The following is a 17,759-nucleotide window of genomic DNA, read 5'->3' as shown; positions in this document are numbered from 1 at the left end:
CAATAGCCAAACTATGGAAAGAGCCTAGATGTCCCTCAACAGATGAATGGACAACGATGTGGTATATATGTACAATGGAATACTACGCAGCCATCAAAAAACCCCAAAATCTTGTCATATGCAACAACATGGATGGAACTAGAAGGTATTATGCTAAGCAAAATAAATCAATCAGAGAAAGACAATTACCATATGATCTCACCGATTTGAGGAATTTGAGAAACAAGACAGAGGATGATAGGGGAAGGGAGGGAAAAATGAAACAAGAAAGCAGAGAGGGAGACAACCTTAAGAAACTCTTGGTCTCAGGAAACAAGCTGAGGGTTGCTGGAGGGGAGGGGCGAGGGAGAGACGGGGTGGCTGGGTGATGGACATTGGGGAAAGTATGTGCTATGGTGAGTGCTGTGAATTGTGGAGGACTGATGATTCACAGACCTGTACCCCTGAAACAAATAGTACATTATATGCTAATTTTTTAAAAAAGAGAGAGAGAGAGCGCGCACGCTACAGTTGAGATTCTGGCTATACCTATATGCCCAGAAAGGCAGTTCTCACTTGGGAGCACTTGGAGCCCTACCCCCACTGGAAATGACCCAGTCTCATGATCCTAAGAGATGGAGTGAAAAAGAGGATAGAAGACAGGATACTTCAACAGGAGAAAAGTTAAGAGTCATAGGAAAGGAGGGCCAGGGGCAGAATTTTCAAACAGAGAGCTCTGAAGAGGACAACTGATTTTCTTTGCTCTGGAGAGACTGTGTGTCCGCTCCCCAGATTCGTGCCAGGCCCTGTACTAGGCTCTGCGGACATGGCAGACGGCCACACCAACTGGGTCCCAGCTGTCGCAGGGCTTCCAGTGTTAATAGGAAAGGCAGACTTGGAGCTGAGTGGACCACGTGAAAATAGGGTCAGGGTTCTAATAGGGAGGATGGGGCTTCTTAAGCTGAAGAGTGAGCAGGAGTAACTAAAGGAGTAACAGCTCAGGAGAAAGAGTACTCCAGGCGAACACGAGACCCAAACATGCACCAGCTTGAGATACAGAAGAGCAGAGTGCCTGCCGTGTGGAGGGCGTGCAGAGGCTGGGGGTGGGGAGGAGGGGGGTGGCAGGCAGAGCCTGGGGGCTGTGGAGGATCACGCGCCTAGCCTACCCAGAGGGAGGCTGAGCAGAGAAACAATGAGCCTTCGGACTGCATTCCCAAGCTTCTCCTACCTTATCTTCTCAGAGTCCTTGGGAGGCCCGCGGGTAGGAATTGTGATGCGCTTTTTTTCAGATAAGAAACACAAACTCAGAGAGGCAATGACTTGCCCAAGGTCACATGGCTGGTCTGTAAGTAAGGCCCAGGACCAGAAACCAAGTGAGTCTCACTCCAGAGCCCCTAAAACTAGAGAGGAGATAGATTCCCTCATTCATCTATTCGTTCAATAGTCCATATACTCTTTCATTCATTCATCCAATATCCCATATACTAGTTCATTTGTTCACTCACTCATTCATTCATTCACTATTTATTCATTTACACCTACTATCTGCCAGCCACTATTCTTGGAACAGGATTTCAGTAATTCAACTAATGAAACAGATGGAGCAAGGCGGAAGAGTTTGGCCTTTACTCTGCTAAAATGGAGGACAGCCAGTTTCTGGGAAAGCAGAGGAGCCTGCCGGGCCACTCTGAGCTGGCCCCTCTCCTCCCCGTGCAGAGAAGGCCATTGTTCTCCTTCCAGGCAGCAGGCCCCAGGGGCACCAGCTTCTCAGAAGCAAAACTGATGTTGAGTAAATCCCTATCTTTAACCATCATTTGTTCCCTCAGCCTTGGAGTAGCTAGAACTCTTGGGGAACGAGGAAGTGATTTCCTAGTGGCAGAAGGAACACTGCATTCCTGCCACAGTGGCTGCTATCCCCTACGCAGTGAGCTCAGGGAGGGCGGGGGCCGTGGCTCTCCTCTGGGTCCCCACTGCACCCAGCACAGTGCCTGGGCACAGGGATTGCTCAACCAAGATGGGTGAAATGGATGCATTATTTAAAGAGAAAGGGAGAGATGTGGAAACCTCTCTATGGTCGCTAAAGGCACTCAGTGACCGAAGTGAGGAGACAGAGATAGACTTGGATACTTTGCTATTGGTTCAATGTCTCATAGGGCCTTGGCTGGGTCATGTGTATCTCTGGGACAGCGGTCCTGGGGAGACCCAGAGGGATAAAGGACTCACCCTTCATTGAGTATTTGTGTGTGTTAGGTTACCTCTTTTAATCTTCATGCCAACCCTGAGAGTAGATGGCCTTTTTCCATTTGGGAGGAAAGGAGAGGAAGGGGAAGGGACTGGCTCTTAGTCTTTAGCTAGTTAAGTGGCTGGTGAGTATATGGATTATTGAATGAATGAATGAATGAATGAGTATATGGAATATTGAATGAAGAGATGAATGACTGAATGAGTGAGGGAATCTATCTCCTCTCTAGCTTTAGGGGCTCTGGAGTGAGACTCACTTGGTTTGAGACACAGAACCAGACTTCTTTCCAAAGATGCTGCTTCTGAACCCATCATGCCCCAGGGGAGGCAGTGGAAGGTGTGGAGAGAAGGGTTAAGAACTTGATTTCCATGGCAGAGAGCCACACCACCATTACCATCCAAAGAAAAAATTCCCAGTTGTGGGAACTGGGGGTGGAGTGGGGTGGGGGCAGTCAGCATCCACAGACTTAGGCCCTGAAGGGTCAAAGCGGGGGTTGGGGGGAGGGTCTCTATGTCCCTGGGTCAGTGGAGGTTCCAGCTCAGCCTTGTTGGCCTCTATCTCCCACATTTCTCCCCAGGCCAGCAGCACATCCCCTATTGGAGGCGTCCAGATGGCAGGGAGGGTCCTGGGAAGAGCTGGAGATGCTGAGTAGGCCTCCCCACACTCCCCTCGCCCCGCCTCATGGCCCCATGGATCACCCGGTACAGCTGGCCCCTCTCATTGGCTCTCTCATGGTTACTCAGCTCTCCTCTTCTCCATCTTCCCAGCCTGTGGTTGCCGTGGAAACACAGAACAGTGACATCACCACAGGGTGAGGGCTGGGGAGATGCTGCTCTTGGCAGGGACTGGTCCTGCTGCCTGCCAGATGTTGTGTTCACATCTGGATCTACCAAGGGCAATAAAGAGAGAGAGAGGAAGGAAAAGGGAAGGGCTCATGCTCCCTCCCCTTGCCCCTCATTCCCCAAAGGCGGTGAGTAGAACAGGGCAAGAAGGATGCAGGTAACGAGAGAGATGAGAAGCTGTGCACACTTGTGAGGGATACGAACAAAAGCCCAGTGGAAAGCAGACAGGGTGTGGCTTAGGAGTCAACGTTGGTGACCCGGGTCTGGGCCTGGTGGGGGGACGGTGGTAGGGCAGCAAGGCTAGTGGGTCTGGGCTTGGTCTCCATGCTGCTCAGCCGAGACAGGGCCCTAGAGATAGGTCACAAGGACTTTCTGGCAGTGTCCCCCTTAACCCATCCCGAAGATTTCTGCAGCCTCTTCCTCACCGCTGCTGCAGGTTCTAATCTTGTCTTGGAAGTAAGAAAAGTGAGGATTAGAGAAGCCAAGCAATCTGCCGGGGGGTGGGGGTGGGGGTGGGGGGTGGGGGGACACAGGTGAGGGGCAGGGCTGAAAGCAGGTCTGAGACTCCTGCACGGTCCATGGATAAGAGGAACAGTAACAGCAGCGGCAGCCAGCACGAGGTTCACCATGCTCAGCATTTTAAATGCATTATCTCATTTGATCCCCGAATACCTCTAAGGGGTAAATACTGTCATTACCTCCATTTTCAAGATGAAACTGAGACTCACAGTGGCTTAAGTGAATTGGCCACAGCCGCACAGCAAGTACCCCCGGGAATCAGAACTGACACACAGATCTACCTGCCCCAGCCCAGCTCTCCCTGGCGGCATTGTGAGGACCATGTAGGAAGACAACTCTGGCCCCTGGGTCTCCAGCTACACAGTCCTTGACGGAGGAGGTTCAGTGTCTAAATGTTGTGACCTTGACTTAGAAACCATCCCCCTTTCCCCCCAACCCTCCCCTGCACCTGCTCTGGCAATGAGGTCACCAGGGCTCCATGCCCAGCCCTAAGGCCTGTTCCTGCAGCTTTGGCAGAAATAGGCCCCTGTCTTCTGGAAAGTGGACCTGCCCCAAAGAACCAGGACCTTGGGCAAGGGAGTGCTCTTCCTCCCTGGCTTCTTCCCAGAAAGATGAGGTAGGGGCAGATGCTTTCCACCTCCACATGGAGAAACAGAGGCCCAGGAAGGAGGGTCCGCCCCACTGTACTCATGTGACCCTGGGGCTAGTGTGCTGCGGCTCCTGCAGGCTGACCCCCATCGCGACCCCCGTGGACCTCTCCTGGCTGAGGTTCTGTTGGGCACCGCACTCTTAGGCAGGGCCTCCTATCAGTTAGACATTCGCTTACCCCTCACTTCCTCTGGGAAGTCTCCCCTGAATTGCTAGATCAAGACAGGCCTCCCCTCAGAGCCACACTAGTCTTGTGTCGGTCCACCCAAGTGAGCGATGCAAGTGTGTCTCATTCGTGGTTGTCTCTCCAGAGCCTAGCCCAAGGCCTGGCAAAAAGTGGCCGCTTTAATAACAGTCGGATTAAGAAATGGATGGGCTCCTCGGAGCTTCAGTCCGCTCATCTATAAAAGAGGAGTAGTTATAAAACCTACTTCGTGGACTTTGTTCTGAAAGTTCAACGCTAGAATGGACCTGAAGCCCTCAGCATGAAATAAATACCAATACAGGGTGATCTATTAAAAGCGATTTGTAAAGCGTCAACCACACAGGAGTCTCTTTCAAGAAGGTGAGTGACATTCTGTGAAAGTGCAAGCTGCTTGCTTGTTCAGAGGTCAGAGAAGGGCGGCAGGTCGGGGAGCAGGTCGGGGAGCTGCCCGGGGGCCTGTAAGAGCTGGCTGGACCGCCAGAATTTCTGAAGGAGGAGAGGGGGGAAATGACCTGATGAAATGCCCAGAGCCCCGCGTAGAGGTCAGAGGAACCCGAAGCGCTGGCAAGGTGGACGGGGAGGGGCACCGCAGGGCGGAAAGACGCGCGCAGGCGACATTCCACAGGGAGGGGCGAGCACGTGCGCAGGGCACGGCGGAGTGGGTCACGCTCTCGCCCTGAACAGGCGGAGAGGGCACAAGGGCAGCTCATCCGCTCATCCGCCCACGGTGCCCCTGGTGACTCTTCCCGCAACCGGCGAGTGGAAGTGGCGGGAGAGTGCGGCTACCAGGGCCACCTAGACCCGCTTGCAATCTGGGCTCCAAAGAACCTTCGCCTTATTTCCTGCGACCTTGTTAGCTCCCCGCTGAGCCTAGGACTCCTCACCTGCAAAAGGAGGACCAAGATGCCTGCGCCACGAAGAGTCGGCGAGAGCTTTCCCGGCGTGGGCATTAGCCCAAGGGCGTTTCCTTTCTCCTCTAATGTCTCATCTCTGCTCTAACCCCAAACTCGGGGATACAGTAGGGGACGAAGATGTCCGTGGCGCGCACCCCACCTCGCGGGCACCGTGCCCCCAGTTGCTTCCTTCTCAGATGGCGAAGAGCGCCTTTAGGCCAGGGAAAGGAGCAGGTCCTGCCCGCGCGGGGCAGGGACTCGGAGGCCGGAGACCCGAGCTGACGCGGGCGAGCCCGGCGCCACTGGCTGCCCCCTCCCCCTCGGCGGGTCGGGGGATGGGCAGCCAGCTCCTGGCGGGTGAGCGCCAGCCGCCGGCTTCCTATTTCGGGAGCTGGGGGTGTGGGCCACGCCTCACCACGTGATACAAGGGCTATTTAAAGAGGCAGCGCGGGCTGGGAACCGTGGGTCCCGGAGTCCTTGCACGCTTGTTCTGCCCTTGCTAGGCCTAGCCCAGCCTCACCATGGTGGACGCTTTCGTAGGCACCTGGAAGCTAGTGGACAGCAAGAATTTCGATGACTACATGAAGTCACTCGGTGAGCGCAACTCGGGGATGTTGGGCTGGAGAGGACCTGGCCGCGTGCGCAGCCGTGCACAGCGTTCGAGCGCTGGCTAGTGCCGGCAGGGCTGCTGCATCCCTCCTGCTCAGCGCTGGGGAACAGGGGGACGCGGAGAAGGTGGCAGCCTGGTCTAAGGCACGCATGTTGGAGGGGGCCTATAGGAAGGGGACTTTCTAGTCTGAACCGGGCTAGAGGGATTCCCAGATAGGGAGGTGTAGGGAGGTTAAGAGGTATCTGTTGATGTTGGGGCATGGATGCGCTTTCGAGGAAGAGGGGTAAACATAGTGTCTGGAAAGAGGTGGGTTTGTGTAAAAGGAGAGCATCCATCGCATAAGGTGGGAGGCTAGCTGGAGGAGGAAAAACAGGAATATGGGTGGTTTAGGGATTGGAAAGTGTGAATACGGAAAGGGAACGGGGCAGATGGGGAGTGTACTATGGCAAAGCTTAAAGAGGAGGAAACTCCTAGGAGGAGGGAGATGGGAAGAGAGGGGAACAAGGGGGTGAATGGGATATGAGGAGAAGGCGAGATAGGGGCCCTGCACAGTTAGCAACAATCCCTGCCCCTCCGTGTTGAACTAGAGAAACATGGTTGCTGGAGAATGCTCTCCCCCTGGTCATGGAGTCTCTGACCTTATCCTGCAGTGATGTGTTACTAGACTTTAATCACTGTCAGTGAGCCTAGTGGTAGGCTGGGGCAAGAGGACCCATCCCCTGCTGGCTCAGCCACTTGTTGGGGGAAGGGTCTGGTGGAGAAAACCGCTGGACTTCCCGGATGCGGCAGAGTCCTGGAGCAAGGCCAAGATCTGTGAGGTGCAGAGAGGGTCTTCAGTCTAGGAGGGTGTGATTCTTCAGATGGGGAAGAATAAAGATTCAGAGTGTTTATAACCTGAGGTCCTTGGAGATACCCCATGCCTTGCCTAGTCTGACAGATGGGGAGACTGAGACCCAGAAAGAGTAGAAACTGGTCAGATCAGTCCCACATCAGATATGAAAACCTGGATTTCTAGATGTGCAACCCACAACAGTTTCCACTACGGACCCTGGGGGTGGGAGTGGTAGGAGCTGCTTAGCTAATGATTGACCTCGGCCCTTCTTCCCCTCCTAGTAGGAGCTTAGATGGAGAAGGTGGATACCCTTTCTCTTAAATCCCCAGCTATGAGATTATCCTAGTCTCCCGGGTTGGGACAGGGAAACCAGAATATTGTTCACAGCTGAGCTACATTCCATGCCTTCCTACTAGGGAAGGGGGACTGATTCTGGCAGTTACCCAAATCAGGGGTTGGGGGGCAGGGACCAACCTCTCCTTTCTGTTCCTAACCCCTTCCTGAAATAGGGATCACAAGTGTTGGCTCTTGGGGCCAGAGTTCTCATGCGCCGCCATAGTATGCTGGGTACTGCGCCCACAGACTCCAGGAAAGTAGCCCCTCTTGGAGCGGTGGGCCCTGGGCAGCTGTTGGGAAGTTGAGATGCCCAGAGTTAGCCCCTCCTTCCAAGCCTCCCATAGCAGACATTCCAGCTGAAGAAGACCTGTGTCCCTGAAGTGAGCTGCAACATCCTTACCACACTTGTTCCCTTGTTTTGCCCCAAATAAGGGGCAAATTTGGGCTACAGGGCTGAGAATCCATCCAGCCTGCTTTTCTCCATACACAGATGGAAAGGATGAGAGAGGTCCATGGGGGAGGAAAGAGCATCCTCAGCTCTCTCTGTAAATAGCGTCCACTTCCTTTCTGTGTAGAACCCAGCTCTTTCTGAGCCTCCAAAATCGGCCCCATTTTGGTCTCAGTTTCTCTTGGCTCAGTCCCTCATTCACCCCACAGTGGTTCCCTTTCTCAAACACACCACACCTCTGGGTAGGTCCTAAGCAAACAGAGCTCCTTACATGGTGACAAGGCCCTGCTCTCTTCTGCAGACTGGGGTCAGCCTGCCTCACTCTGATAGCAGGGGCTAACCAGAGATTTTGGAGTCTAGATTCATATCCAGATCTGTCATTCACCTCTCTGACTTTGGGCAAGTCACTTCTCTCCAAGTCTCATTTGTAAAGTGGATAATAAAACCTACTGTTCAGATCTGTTACGTGTTATGAGCATTAAATGAAACAACCCATATAGGCCATGGGCTAAGTCCTAGCTCCCAGCAAGTGCAGTGTAGGTGGGCACACCGCCTCCCCCCACTTGAGCCTGCTGCTTGTGCCTCGCCTCTGCCCTGCAAGTCCGCTCACCACTGCTGCTGCGGGCCCAAGGGCAGGCCCATGATGGGAGGTTGGAAGCAAAAGGCCAGCTCTCGGGGAAGCTGTAACCTGAAGGGGTTAAGGCTTTGCTGGAGTTTTTGTTTCACACTCTTCTTGCAGGACACTCAGGGAAGCTGTGCTGTGGTCAGTGGGGGACTCCCCATAGGGCCTAGACCAGGAGCCAGGATACCTGGATTCAAGTCCTTAACTGCACTAGCACTCGGGCCTCTCCTAAACCTGTACACTGAGACACTCTCCCTTCTGCCAATGTCCTCCCTAGGTCATGGAGAAGAGGGCTTGAAAATCCCTTCTGCCATATACAGGGGACAAGTGCACCGGTGTGTTTCAGGGCAAAAACTTCCAAAGGTGGAAAAGGCCTGTTGTCCCTCAGGCTTTTGGAAGGCAAAGTCCACATTTCTCGTCTTTCCTCAGCCCATGGCTGGAAAGTTGCTCAGGTCCCCTGGAAGGGAGCCCTGTGCTCCAGCCTTGGGAGACTGTAGCTGAGCAGTTCCGTGAGCTCTTCACAACAGTTCTTCGTTCGAATTCCAGACCTGTGAGCCTGGGCTTGAACTCTCGGTCTTTGCATCTGTGAGTGGACATAATAGCATCGTGCCTTCAGGGAGAATGAGGGGCTGAATGAGATAACACACATTCATTGTTACCACTCAGAAAGTAGCTCGTCCTGATCTCAGATCTGCTGTGACTTGCTGTGGCATGCCTGCGTCCCTTAGGCTTCTCATCTGCCCCATGAAATCAAGGGTCTCTTCGCTGCACAGAGCTAACAAGAAAACTGAATTTAGAAAACAGAGTCTTTGAAAGTTCTCGTACTTTTCCTTCTACCCCACATCCAGGCCTGAGAGTTGTTCCCTGAGGTTGTTGTACCCTGCCTTTCTCCTCCACTCATGCTCATAATCTTCCCCCTGCCTTCAGGTGTGGGTTTTGCTACCAGGCAGGTGGCCAACATGACCAAGCCTACCACAGTCATCGAAATGAATGGGGACACTATCATCCTAAAAACACACAGCACCTTCAAGAACACAGAGATCAACTTCAAGCTAGGGGTGGAGTTCGATGAGACAACAGCAGATGACAGGAAGGTCAAGGTGAGTCATGAGAGTCTGGGGATTAAGAGACCTTGAGACCTGGCACCCTGTTACTGTACCTTGGGGGGCAGGTGATTTGGGGGGATTGAAATGAAAAAGGGGCATAAAGCCTGTGCAGTGCGGGGATGTCCCAGGTGCTAGGAGCATGCTAGCCCTGTCCGTGGGCTTCCTCCCTCCCTCCTTGGGGAGTATCTGGTGCCTCTGGGAGTGGGCAGCACAGAGCCTGGATGTTCTTCTGACCTCAGTGTGGACTCCAGCTCCAGCTGGATGACATTGTGCATGGCATCCAAGAGCTCTGGGTTTCTTTCCAATCTGCAGACAGGAGAGTTATGTGGCCATGGCTATGATTTCAAGTACTTCAGGAACAATGCCCAGGAGAATTCAGAGCTCTTCTCTGAGTGAACAGGTCATTCTGGCCTCCAGCAGCAAAGGAGGCAGCTAGGGACAAGAGGTGGAGACCTACTCAAGATGCTTCCTTTTCTCCAACCTCCACCTCCCAGGCTTGGCCAGTGAGCCTGAGGAACTATTTCCAGTTCTGCCAGCCCGCAGTCAGGAAAAGCTATGTTCTGGATAGGGCATCCTCTAAGGTGTGTTTGTACGTCTTCCCACCAAGCTGTAGCCCCTCTCCTCCCAAGTAGGGAGGGGACATGTACCAGCAGTCTCAGGGCTTGTCACCCTGTGGTGGCTGTCTTTGCTGCTTGCCTTAGGCCTCCCAGCCCCTGGGCCAGGCGTGGCAGAGACAGAACTAAGGGATTTTGACCTCTAAAGAGGGTCCCGATAGCAGTATCCTCCAGCAGACCCTATCACTTTGCCCCTCAGCTGTTTCTGCTTCCTGACAACTGCCCCAGAAAAGAGGGTCTGGTCTCCTTGTGGAGAAGCTGGCAGCAGAGCTGAGGTGGTGCCCAAAGATGTCATTCTACTTTGGAGATAGGTGGCTGCCATATCACGTGCGTCTGCTTCCTTGACTAGCCCACCTTTTTGAGGGACAAGAACCCTAATAAACCATAGTGCTCTGGGATGCCCAAGCTAAACATAATCTAAGTAGGCAAAAAGCTTGGGGGATGGGCATGAGAAGTGAAGTGGGAGCAAGAATGCACACCCACTCCTCATGCTGCCCCAAACATAAACACAGCCGTCTCAGACTCTCGTACTCAACCCTGCTCAGCCAGGGTCCCCTAGCCTGACCTAGAGCCCCCAAATTCCTAAAGAAAAGAGATCTGGGAGAGCTGCCAAATGAGAACCAGCTGATGCAGGCTGGCAGAGCCCAGAAGACCTTAAGTGGGCATCTGACCAGGGCTTTGGAACACTCCAAGGGCACCCAGTCCCTGGACCTGGCAGTTGCTGTCTACTTGTCAGCTTAAGGGGCCACGTGATGTAGAGCAAGAAGAGGTAGGAATACAAAGTGGGAAGCTCATTTTCCAATACCTTCCACCCCAAGGTCTGTTAGACATTGTGTGTGATCACCACTAGGCTGGAGACTCTCAGGACTCCTCACCAGTCTTCCCCAGGGATGTAGGATGGTACAAGCCCCTGTCTCCTAGGGGCTCTAGGACTGTGGGTGTCAGGTGAGGATGGGATAAGTGCCCATTCTGTAGGCTAGCAGCACTTCTCAGAGCCAGGCTGTCTGGCTCACCATATTGCCTGCCTCTGCCTACCTGCCCAACACCTGAAGGGCCCAGCCAGGTAATCGTGGAGCAGAGGCTGGAGGTGAACAAGACAGCCTTCGGGGCCAGGCCCGAAGCAGGCCACCTGAGCTTTGGTCCTGGCACCATCATCATTTTGGGGCAGAGGCGGAGTCCTCTGTGGCCCCAGTGACCAGATACCATCTTGTCCCTCACTCCTGGCTCAGATCACAGCTCAGGCCTCTACCTCTCTCCACAGTCCACCGTGACGCTGGATGGAGGCAAACTTGTCCACGTGCAGAAGTGGGACGGGCAAGAGACAACACTTGTGCGGGAGCTAGTTGATGGGAAACTTATCTTGGTAAGATGGATAACTTTGGAGCCTCCCCCAGTTGGTTACCATTACTGCCCCTTTAGTCAAGCCTGTTGGGAAGGCCAGGGTCTCCCCCATGGGATCAGTGGGGCTAGAGGCAGGGCTGGGGTGGGATTAGGTGGGAATATTCTGTGTGGTAGCTTTGGCCTCACACAGGCCTAGTTTCACATCTCAGCTTACAGGCTACATGACTTCAGACAAGTCACCTTCTCCAGCTCCCATTGTAAAATGGGCATTAACACCACCAACCTTGTGGGCTGCTGGGATGCCAGGAGACCCTGATCCTGATGCAGAATGTAGAGCATCCTAGAGGCGAGGCAGAGGGCTCAGGTGCTCCACAGCCTTAGTCTCCTCCTGTGTTGCCACCTTGCCCCACCCCGGGAAAGGTAGAAAGAAGAGCCAAATTAGATCCTAGGCTCCTAATACCCTCTTCTTCTGGGACTGTGCTGCCACATAGAAAGCCTCTGGGCAGGGACAGACTGGTGATGGCGGGGCAATGACAGTGCAGTCCCTTCCACCTCATTCCGGCCCCACTGCCTCCCAGTGTCTTGCATGCCTGGCCTGTAAGTACCTGACAGCCTAGGAAGGGACAACCAGGCTGGCCCATCAGTCTGTTTAAGGACAAATTTGAGGACTTCATTAGAAGAATGTTGCCATGACTGAACACCCCTAGATCCAGGGCAGAGGCAGCAGCCCCCGTGGTCTCTGCTTCCTAACTGTAGGACCTCAGGTTTTCACCCCAGCAGTGTCTGCACTGCAGACCTTGGGTCAACTATAACCTGCTCCCTGCATTCTTGCATCACGGTGAGCAGGGGTCCCTGCAGAGTTAAGAAGAGGTGTCTGCCTTTGGTGGGCATGTGCCGTGCAGGACCAAATACTCACTGGGTAACCGGACTATGGTGAAGCCACGGGCCTGGCTCCGCGATGCAAGGCTGGATGGACGATGGTGGCTCAAGCCTCTGGCTTGTCAGGGAAGGAATGGAGAACTGGTAGCCTAGGACAGTCCTCCAAGAGTGTCTGGACATTCTTACTCACCTATTTGTCTACGATGTGCCAGGCACCATCTGAGGCACTAGAGGAATGGTGCAAGGGAGAGAGAGACGGCCTGGGACAGTGACTAGTCACTTCCCCTCTCACAGGTCATTTCCCCAAAATTCTAGCAGAGGAATTAAGTGCCTAACTAAATGAAAAACTTGGTGTAATAGGAAAAACAAAAAAGAACCTGGCACGTAGTAGGTGACGAATCCCAGGGAGACTCCTGGGATGAAGGCAGAGGCTCTCCCCATCAGAATGGAGACTGCCCCAGTACCTTCGGTGCCCTCGCCCCTGCCCTAATCTGGCTTTGTCTTTCCTTCCAGACACTCACCCATGGAAATGCAGTTTGCACTCGTACTTATGAGAAAGAGGCATGACCTGCCCACTCCTTCACTGTCTGCTTCTCTGCCAGTCGGCTAGCCCTGGACTCAGCACCAGATTGCCTCATTTTTTCCTCCGGCATTTTGTATAAATCCACCTTGGCTGGGTTGGGGAAATATGTCTGGGGTCAGGTGGCACCAGCCTGGGTCCACTTCTGGCTCCCATTGTGTATGTTTGTTTTTTTAACTGCATCCAGAGGGTGCTCTAAGGTCAATAAAGCAGAGCCAAGGTCACCAGACTGCCTTTTTGCCTTTGGTGACATGACTCTGGGAGTCTCAGTTTCCCTGTGTGTTGGGGAACAGGCAGGAACAGCTGCCTGAAGGTCACTCAGAAGCAGCACTGGATGAGAGACTGAAATGGACCGTCTCAGGGGCAGCAGTAGCTGGTCACCTGTCCCACTCGGTCATAAAACAGCTGTTCCCACCCCTGGGCTCTACACTGTCCCTCCCCAAGGCCACATGAGTGAGTCCAGTCTGGAATAATGAACCAGTGGCAGGACTTCCCTAGGCTTGGCTACTAAACTGTCACATCAGGCGCATCCTGCACTGCAGGCCCCTGGGTTTGGAAAGTTACTCTTTGTGGGATGCTGTGGTCTGTTTTTCCAGAACACAGGCTCAGGACACAGGATGCATGCAGGCTTGTGCCTGGTGGTGGGAGCCAATGCCCACTGGCCAAGATGACAGCTAAGCTCCCGCCTGAACCAGTTCTCTAATCATTACAGAAAAGAGGGCTTATAAGTGATCTCCTAAGAAGGCTGTGACCTGTCGGTGCCTCTGGCTCTATATCTCAGCTGGGCCTCTCTCCAAGGTCTGAAGTAACATAGTAAATGTTTTTCTGTCAACTAATGCAGACTTGGTGACTTGTAAGTCTAAATTACCAGGAAGAGGGATTATAGTAATAAGAACATTCAGCAAGTTTAAAACCAAACACACTTCCATTTAGTGCCAGGAATTTAAGCAGAGACCTGAAGTGGAACCAAGTAACTCACACAGTAAATACAAAGTAAAGCAATGAACTTGGCTTTAGCTGTCTGGTTCAGTGGTCTGGCAGAATGACACACACAAGCTCAGTCACTGCAAACAACGGTTTTCTGGCTGTCACTTGGAGCATGGGAGAATCACGTTAGGGGGAATGGAAAAAGTGAGCACCACTTCTTACCATGTTCTCCCTCTTCCTGCTGGTCTCCCTTGGCCCGTGTTAGACGCCGCAGGGATCACTCACCAGTCAGCCCAGGGCAGACCCAACAGGGAGGGGCCCATCCCTGTTCCAACTACAGCCAGACTTGCCTCCACAGCAGTACCTGTGGCTGCAGCCTGGACTCCTGTGCAGGAATCTGGCTCTGGCAGTGGCAGCTGGAGAGGGTAACAGGACCTCCTGCCGAATGAAGGAAGTTTAAGTGAATGAATGGGTGAGCTGCAGGGGTCACTTGCAAAGGGACCAGGAATGATAAGTTAACAAGTCATTCAGGCAGATGCTTTGACATCTAACTCCCAAACCTGCCTGCTGCACGAGGGGAAGCCATCTCCTGTGGACGAGGAGTCAGTGGGGTGGGAGGTTGTACTCGCACTACTGAGTCTTTCTGGGAGCCAGGGCTTAAGACACGAGGCTCCTGGTACCTCCTCCTCTCAACCACCCCCTCTACTCTTTCCACTCTCACTCCTTGTGCTTTTTCTTGTGCTTCTTCTTCTTCTTCTTCTTCTTTGCTGCCTTGCTATCTTTTGATGTGTGCCTTGCCCTCTTGCCTGTGTCACTCTCAGAGTCTGAGCTGTCCGAGTCAGACGACTTCCTGTCTCTATGTTTTTTCTTCTTCTTTTCCTGAAAAGAAAATTTAAAAGCAATGTTGCATGTATACATTTGCTTTAGAGTATCATGGCATATAATCAATAGGGGATCATTTAATAAATTATAAAGGAGGAACACCTGAGTGGCTCAGTCAGTTAAGTGACTGCCTTTGGCTCAGGTCATGATCCCAAGGTCCTTGGTTTGAGTCCTGCATCAGGCTCCTTGTTTAACATGGAGCCTGCTTCTCTCTCTGCCTGCTCTGCCTGCCCTTCCCCCTGCTAGTGTTCATTCTCTCTGACAAAATATAAAAAAATAAAAATTAAAAAAAAATTACAAAGCACTAAATAAAAAAAATAAAGTCTTCAAGTATTAATAAGACAAAATGCCCCCAATGGGTGAAAGGACCAAGTCATAATACAGTATGTATTCCAGATTCTGGGGTGCTTACCATACTATATAGTGTGTGCATATAATAAATATACACACACACATACATTTACATGTACCTGTATTTATTTAAAATACACAGAGAACAATGGAAAAGACACTGGCAACAAGTTACGTCAGGAATGAATGAATGGGGGAAAGAACATAGTCTTTTATTTTTTATTTCATGTAATTCTGTCCAGTTAGGTTAAAAAAAAAAAAGCATCCTTACTTTTATTTTAAAAAAGCACAGGATACTGAGGAGGAAAGGAGACTAAGAGGTCACCCAGTCTGCCTGGAGACAGTGCCTCACATGCCCAGGGGCCCGTACTGGACTCCTGCTCTGGTTTCCAGCAGAGGCCGCTGCCAGCGAGAACAGTTGCCATCAATGAGTACGGCTCCAGCTGCTGCCCTTGGTGTGCATCATCTCCAACACAACAACCTTGTAAGATTATAAGGATAAAGAGAAAAGCCCAGAAAGAACTTTCTCCGAATTGCAAGCACCACAGGGTGCTGCGGAAGTAGCAACACCAACTCACACAAAAGATAGGCAGCAGATTCCCAGGCTTCTGTGTGCAGGGCTTCAAGCAGTTTTTAAGCAACATGTAACCTTTTCCTTGAATTTCAAATGTTCCTACTGCCTCAGGAAGGTTTCTAAGAAGCAGAGACTGAGGGAGAACAAAGAGAGGGTGCTGAAGAGGCACAGCTCCTGCTCCCCCTATAGGCTCTCAAGCTGGCAGATGGCCGTGTGCCTCAGGAGCCGGCCGTGAGAAAGGAGGGACGGAACACGGAAGGAGGCGGTAGACCCAGACTCAAGTTCTGGCTCTGCCACTTCCCATCCTTCCTGTAACTCAGGACGAGTCACTTTATCTCCTGAGGCGTACTTTCCTCAAGTGTGTGAAATGGAGAGGAGAACAGCACCCAGGCTGCCAGCACCCAGGGGTAATGAGGGAGTATATACAGCTCCAGCTGAGAGCTGCCTGCCCCAGATCACACAGGGAGGGGTTTGCACGCAGACCGGATGACTGGAAATCTCTTGAGCTTCCCTCGGAAGCACATGACCGGCCCCTCCCTCTACAGAGCAGTGGCAGGCCTCACGGTACAGTGGTCAGCGCCAACGATTTTGGAATAAGACAGAATAAAGTTCAAATTCCAGCTGCCACTTAATGGCTGTGTAACTTAGAACAGAGACTTAACTTTTTTGAACCTCAGTTTTCCTTTCAGTAAACTGCAAATAATAAATACTTAGTTCAAAGGATGCTATGAGGATTAAACAAGATAAATACCAATTACCAGGCACTAAGTGCCTGATACACAGCAGGCAGTATGCGCAGCTCTAATTATTATTCTGTCATTTCAGAGAACTCCCAGAATGTTCTGACAGTCTAGCCACGTATCCACAGCAAATGAGTCAAAGTGTTGAGAGGAGATTACCCTAACCAGAATTCTTTCCTGAAGTCTCCAGTGGAGTAGAGAGAGGGGACCAAAGTTTCCCAGACCCCCATTACCAAGCAGTAGGAACCACAGCTAGGGGCAGTTGAGAACTGGCAAATCACTTGTTTGGCTTATGGGGCTGCACCTTCCAGATGACAAGATCATGGAAGCCCATCACGGGATACAAGGGCTGGGGAGCCTCACCAGATCCTGCCCCTGGGGTAGGACAGGGTCCTGGGAAAGTGAAGCACACGTGGAGTGTGGCCCTCCTCCCCTCCAAGCCTGGCCTGCCCTGGATAAATAAATGAGGAAGGACAGTAGGAATACTTTTTTATGTCCAAAGAGCACTTTTCAAGCTTTCTGAGTCCTTTATCTTATAATAAGAATCTGGTAAGGCCAAAAATTCAGGAATTATTATTCCCACTCTACATATAAGAAAACTATAACTCAGAGAAGTAAAGTGAAGTGACCACTCAGGTGATAAGGTCATTGTGCTTTCTAACTCAGAGTCTGGCATTATTTCACTTTCCTCCCTCTCAAAAATGCAGGCTGTAAGAAGTCGCAGGCTGGGGCGCCTGGGTGGCTCAGTGGGTTAAAGCCTCTGCCTTCGGCTCAGGTCATGATCCCAGGGTCCTGGAATCGAGCCCCGCATCAGGCTCTCTGCTCAGCAGGGAGCCTGCTTCCTCCCCTCTCTCTGCCTACCTCTCTGCCTACTTGTGATCTCTGTCTGTCAAATAAAATATATAAAGATAGATATATATATATACATATATACATATATACATACATATATGTATATATGTATATATGTATATATATATATCTTTTTAAAAAAAGAAGAAGAAGAATTCACAGGCTGTAAGGTGGACTCCCACTAGAATATGGAGAGGGCTGAGGGGTAGTTAGTCTTCTAGACCTCAATCTCTGAACAAAGAAAATCTAGTCGTCCTCCAGCAGGTGGCGTCGATCACTTCAGCGGTTGGACGGGAGAAGATGGAGTACCAGAAGTGACACTCGCTTCTGGTCCCTTGACTTCATTCAAGGGGGAAGTGGAACAGAAGATAAAGGGTAAAAAAAATGACCCTGGGCATAAGCCACTGGCAGACAGGCCAGGAGGGGACATGGGAAAGAAGCCACTGCTCAGAAATGTTCTCCAGGAAAAGCCAATGTCTGGTGACAGCAGCTGGCCCATCCATTTTCTCTCATTCTGCAATAGGTCAGCAGCAGCCCAGCACGAGAAAAACAAACAAAAACTGAGAAAGGGGAATAACAGCAAACATTTATAAAGTACCTAATTTTCCAGATGCTAAGCTGGGCACTTTGCACATACTTCCTCTAACCTTCACAACACATCCATTCAGTGAACATAATTATCCCTATATTTTCAGGAAAGAAAATGGTAAATTCAGAGAGGCTGACAGACAAGGTGA

General features: G+C 51.8%; 2 protein-coding genes across 5 annotated transcripts in view; one reads left to right on the top strand and one right to left on the bottom strand.

The window, feature by feature from the left end:
* Nucleotides 1–5,666: 5,666 nt before the first annotated feature.
* LOC111142855 (fatty acid binding protein 3) lies at nt 5,667–12,964 on the top strand. Of its 2 annotated transcripts, none has more exons than XM_022496211.1 (4): nt 5,667–5,922; nt 9,104–9,276; nt 11,158–11,259; nt 12,630–12,964. In XM_022496211.1, the coding sequence occupies exons 1-4, from the start codon at nt 5,850–5,852 to the stop codon at nt 12,681–12,683; spliced, it is 402 nt and encodes a 133-aa protein (XP_022351919.1). In that variant the 5' UTR covers nt 5,667–5,849; the 3' UTR covers nt 12,684–12,964. The 2 variants fall into 2 exon arrangements, with proteins under 2 accessions (XP_022351919.1, XP_022351918.1); XM_022496210.1 differs by having other exon boundaries at nt 5,804–5,922; nt 9,071–9,276.
* Nucleotides 12,965–13,602: 638 nt separating this feature from the next.
* The window catches only part of LOC111143162 (zinc finger CCHC-type containing 17), a 56,666-nt gene continuing 52,509 nt past the window's right edge, over nt 13,603–17,759 (bottom strand). For all 3 annotated transcript variants that reach the window (XM_022496672.1, XM_022496673.1, XM_022496674.1), the window contains one exon: nt 13,603–14,502. In XM_022496672.1, coding sequence (XP_022352380.1) covers nt 14,341–14,502 — 162 coding nt within the window. In that variant the 3' untranslated portion in view covers nt 13,603–14,340. The remainder of the gene's footprint in view (nt 14,503–17,759) is intronic.

The sequence above is a fragment of the Enhydra lutris genome, unplaced genomic scaffold (assembly GCF_002288905.1).
Source record: "Enhydra lutris kenyoni isolate GAN:26980312 unplaced genomic scaffold, ASM228890v2 scaffoldscaffold9, whole genome shotgun sequence".
Lineage (NCBI taxonomy): Eukaryota > Metazoa > Chordata > Mammalia > Carnivora > Mustelidae > Enhydra > Enhydra lutris.
Note: the sequence above shows the minus strand (reverse complement) of the source record. Positions and strands in the feature narration are given on the sequence as shown.

What these genes read in the sequence shown, in the direction of transcription:
- LOC111142855 (XM_022496210.1), top strand. Translation starts at nt 5,850, where the DNA reads ATGGTGGACGCTTTCGTAGGCACCTGGAAGCTAGTGGACAGCAAGAAT. An exon ending in TGACTACATGAAGTCACTCG is followed by an intron (nt 5,923 to 9,070) that starts GTGAGCGCAACT and finishes GCCTTTCTCCTC; the next exon opens with CACTCATGCTCATAATCTTC. An exon ending in CAGATGACAGGAAGGTCAAG is followed by an intron (nt 9,277 to 11,157) that starts GTGAGTCATGAG and finishes CTCTCTCCACAG; the next exon opens with TCCACCGTGACGCTGGATGG.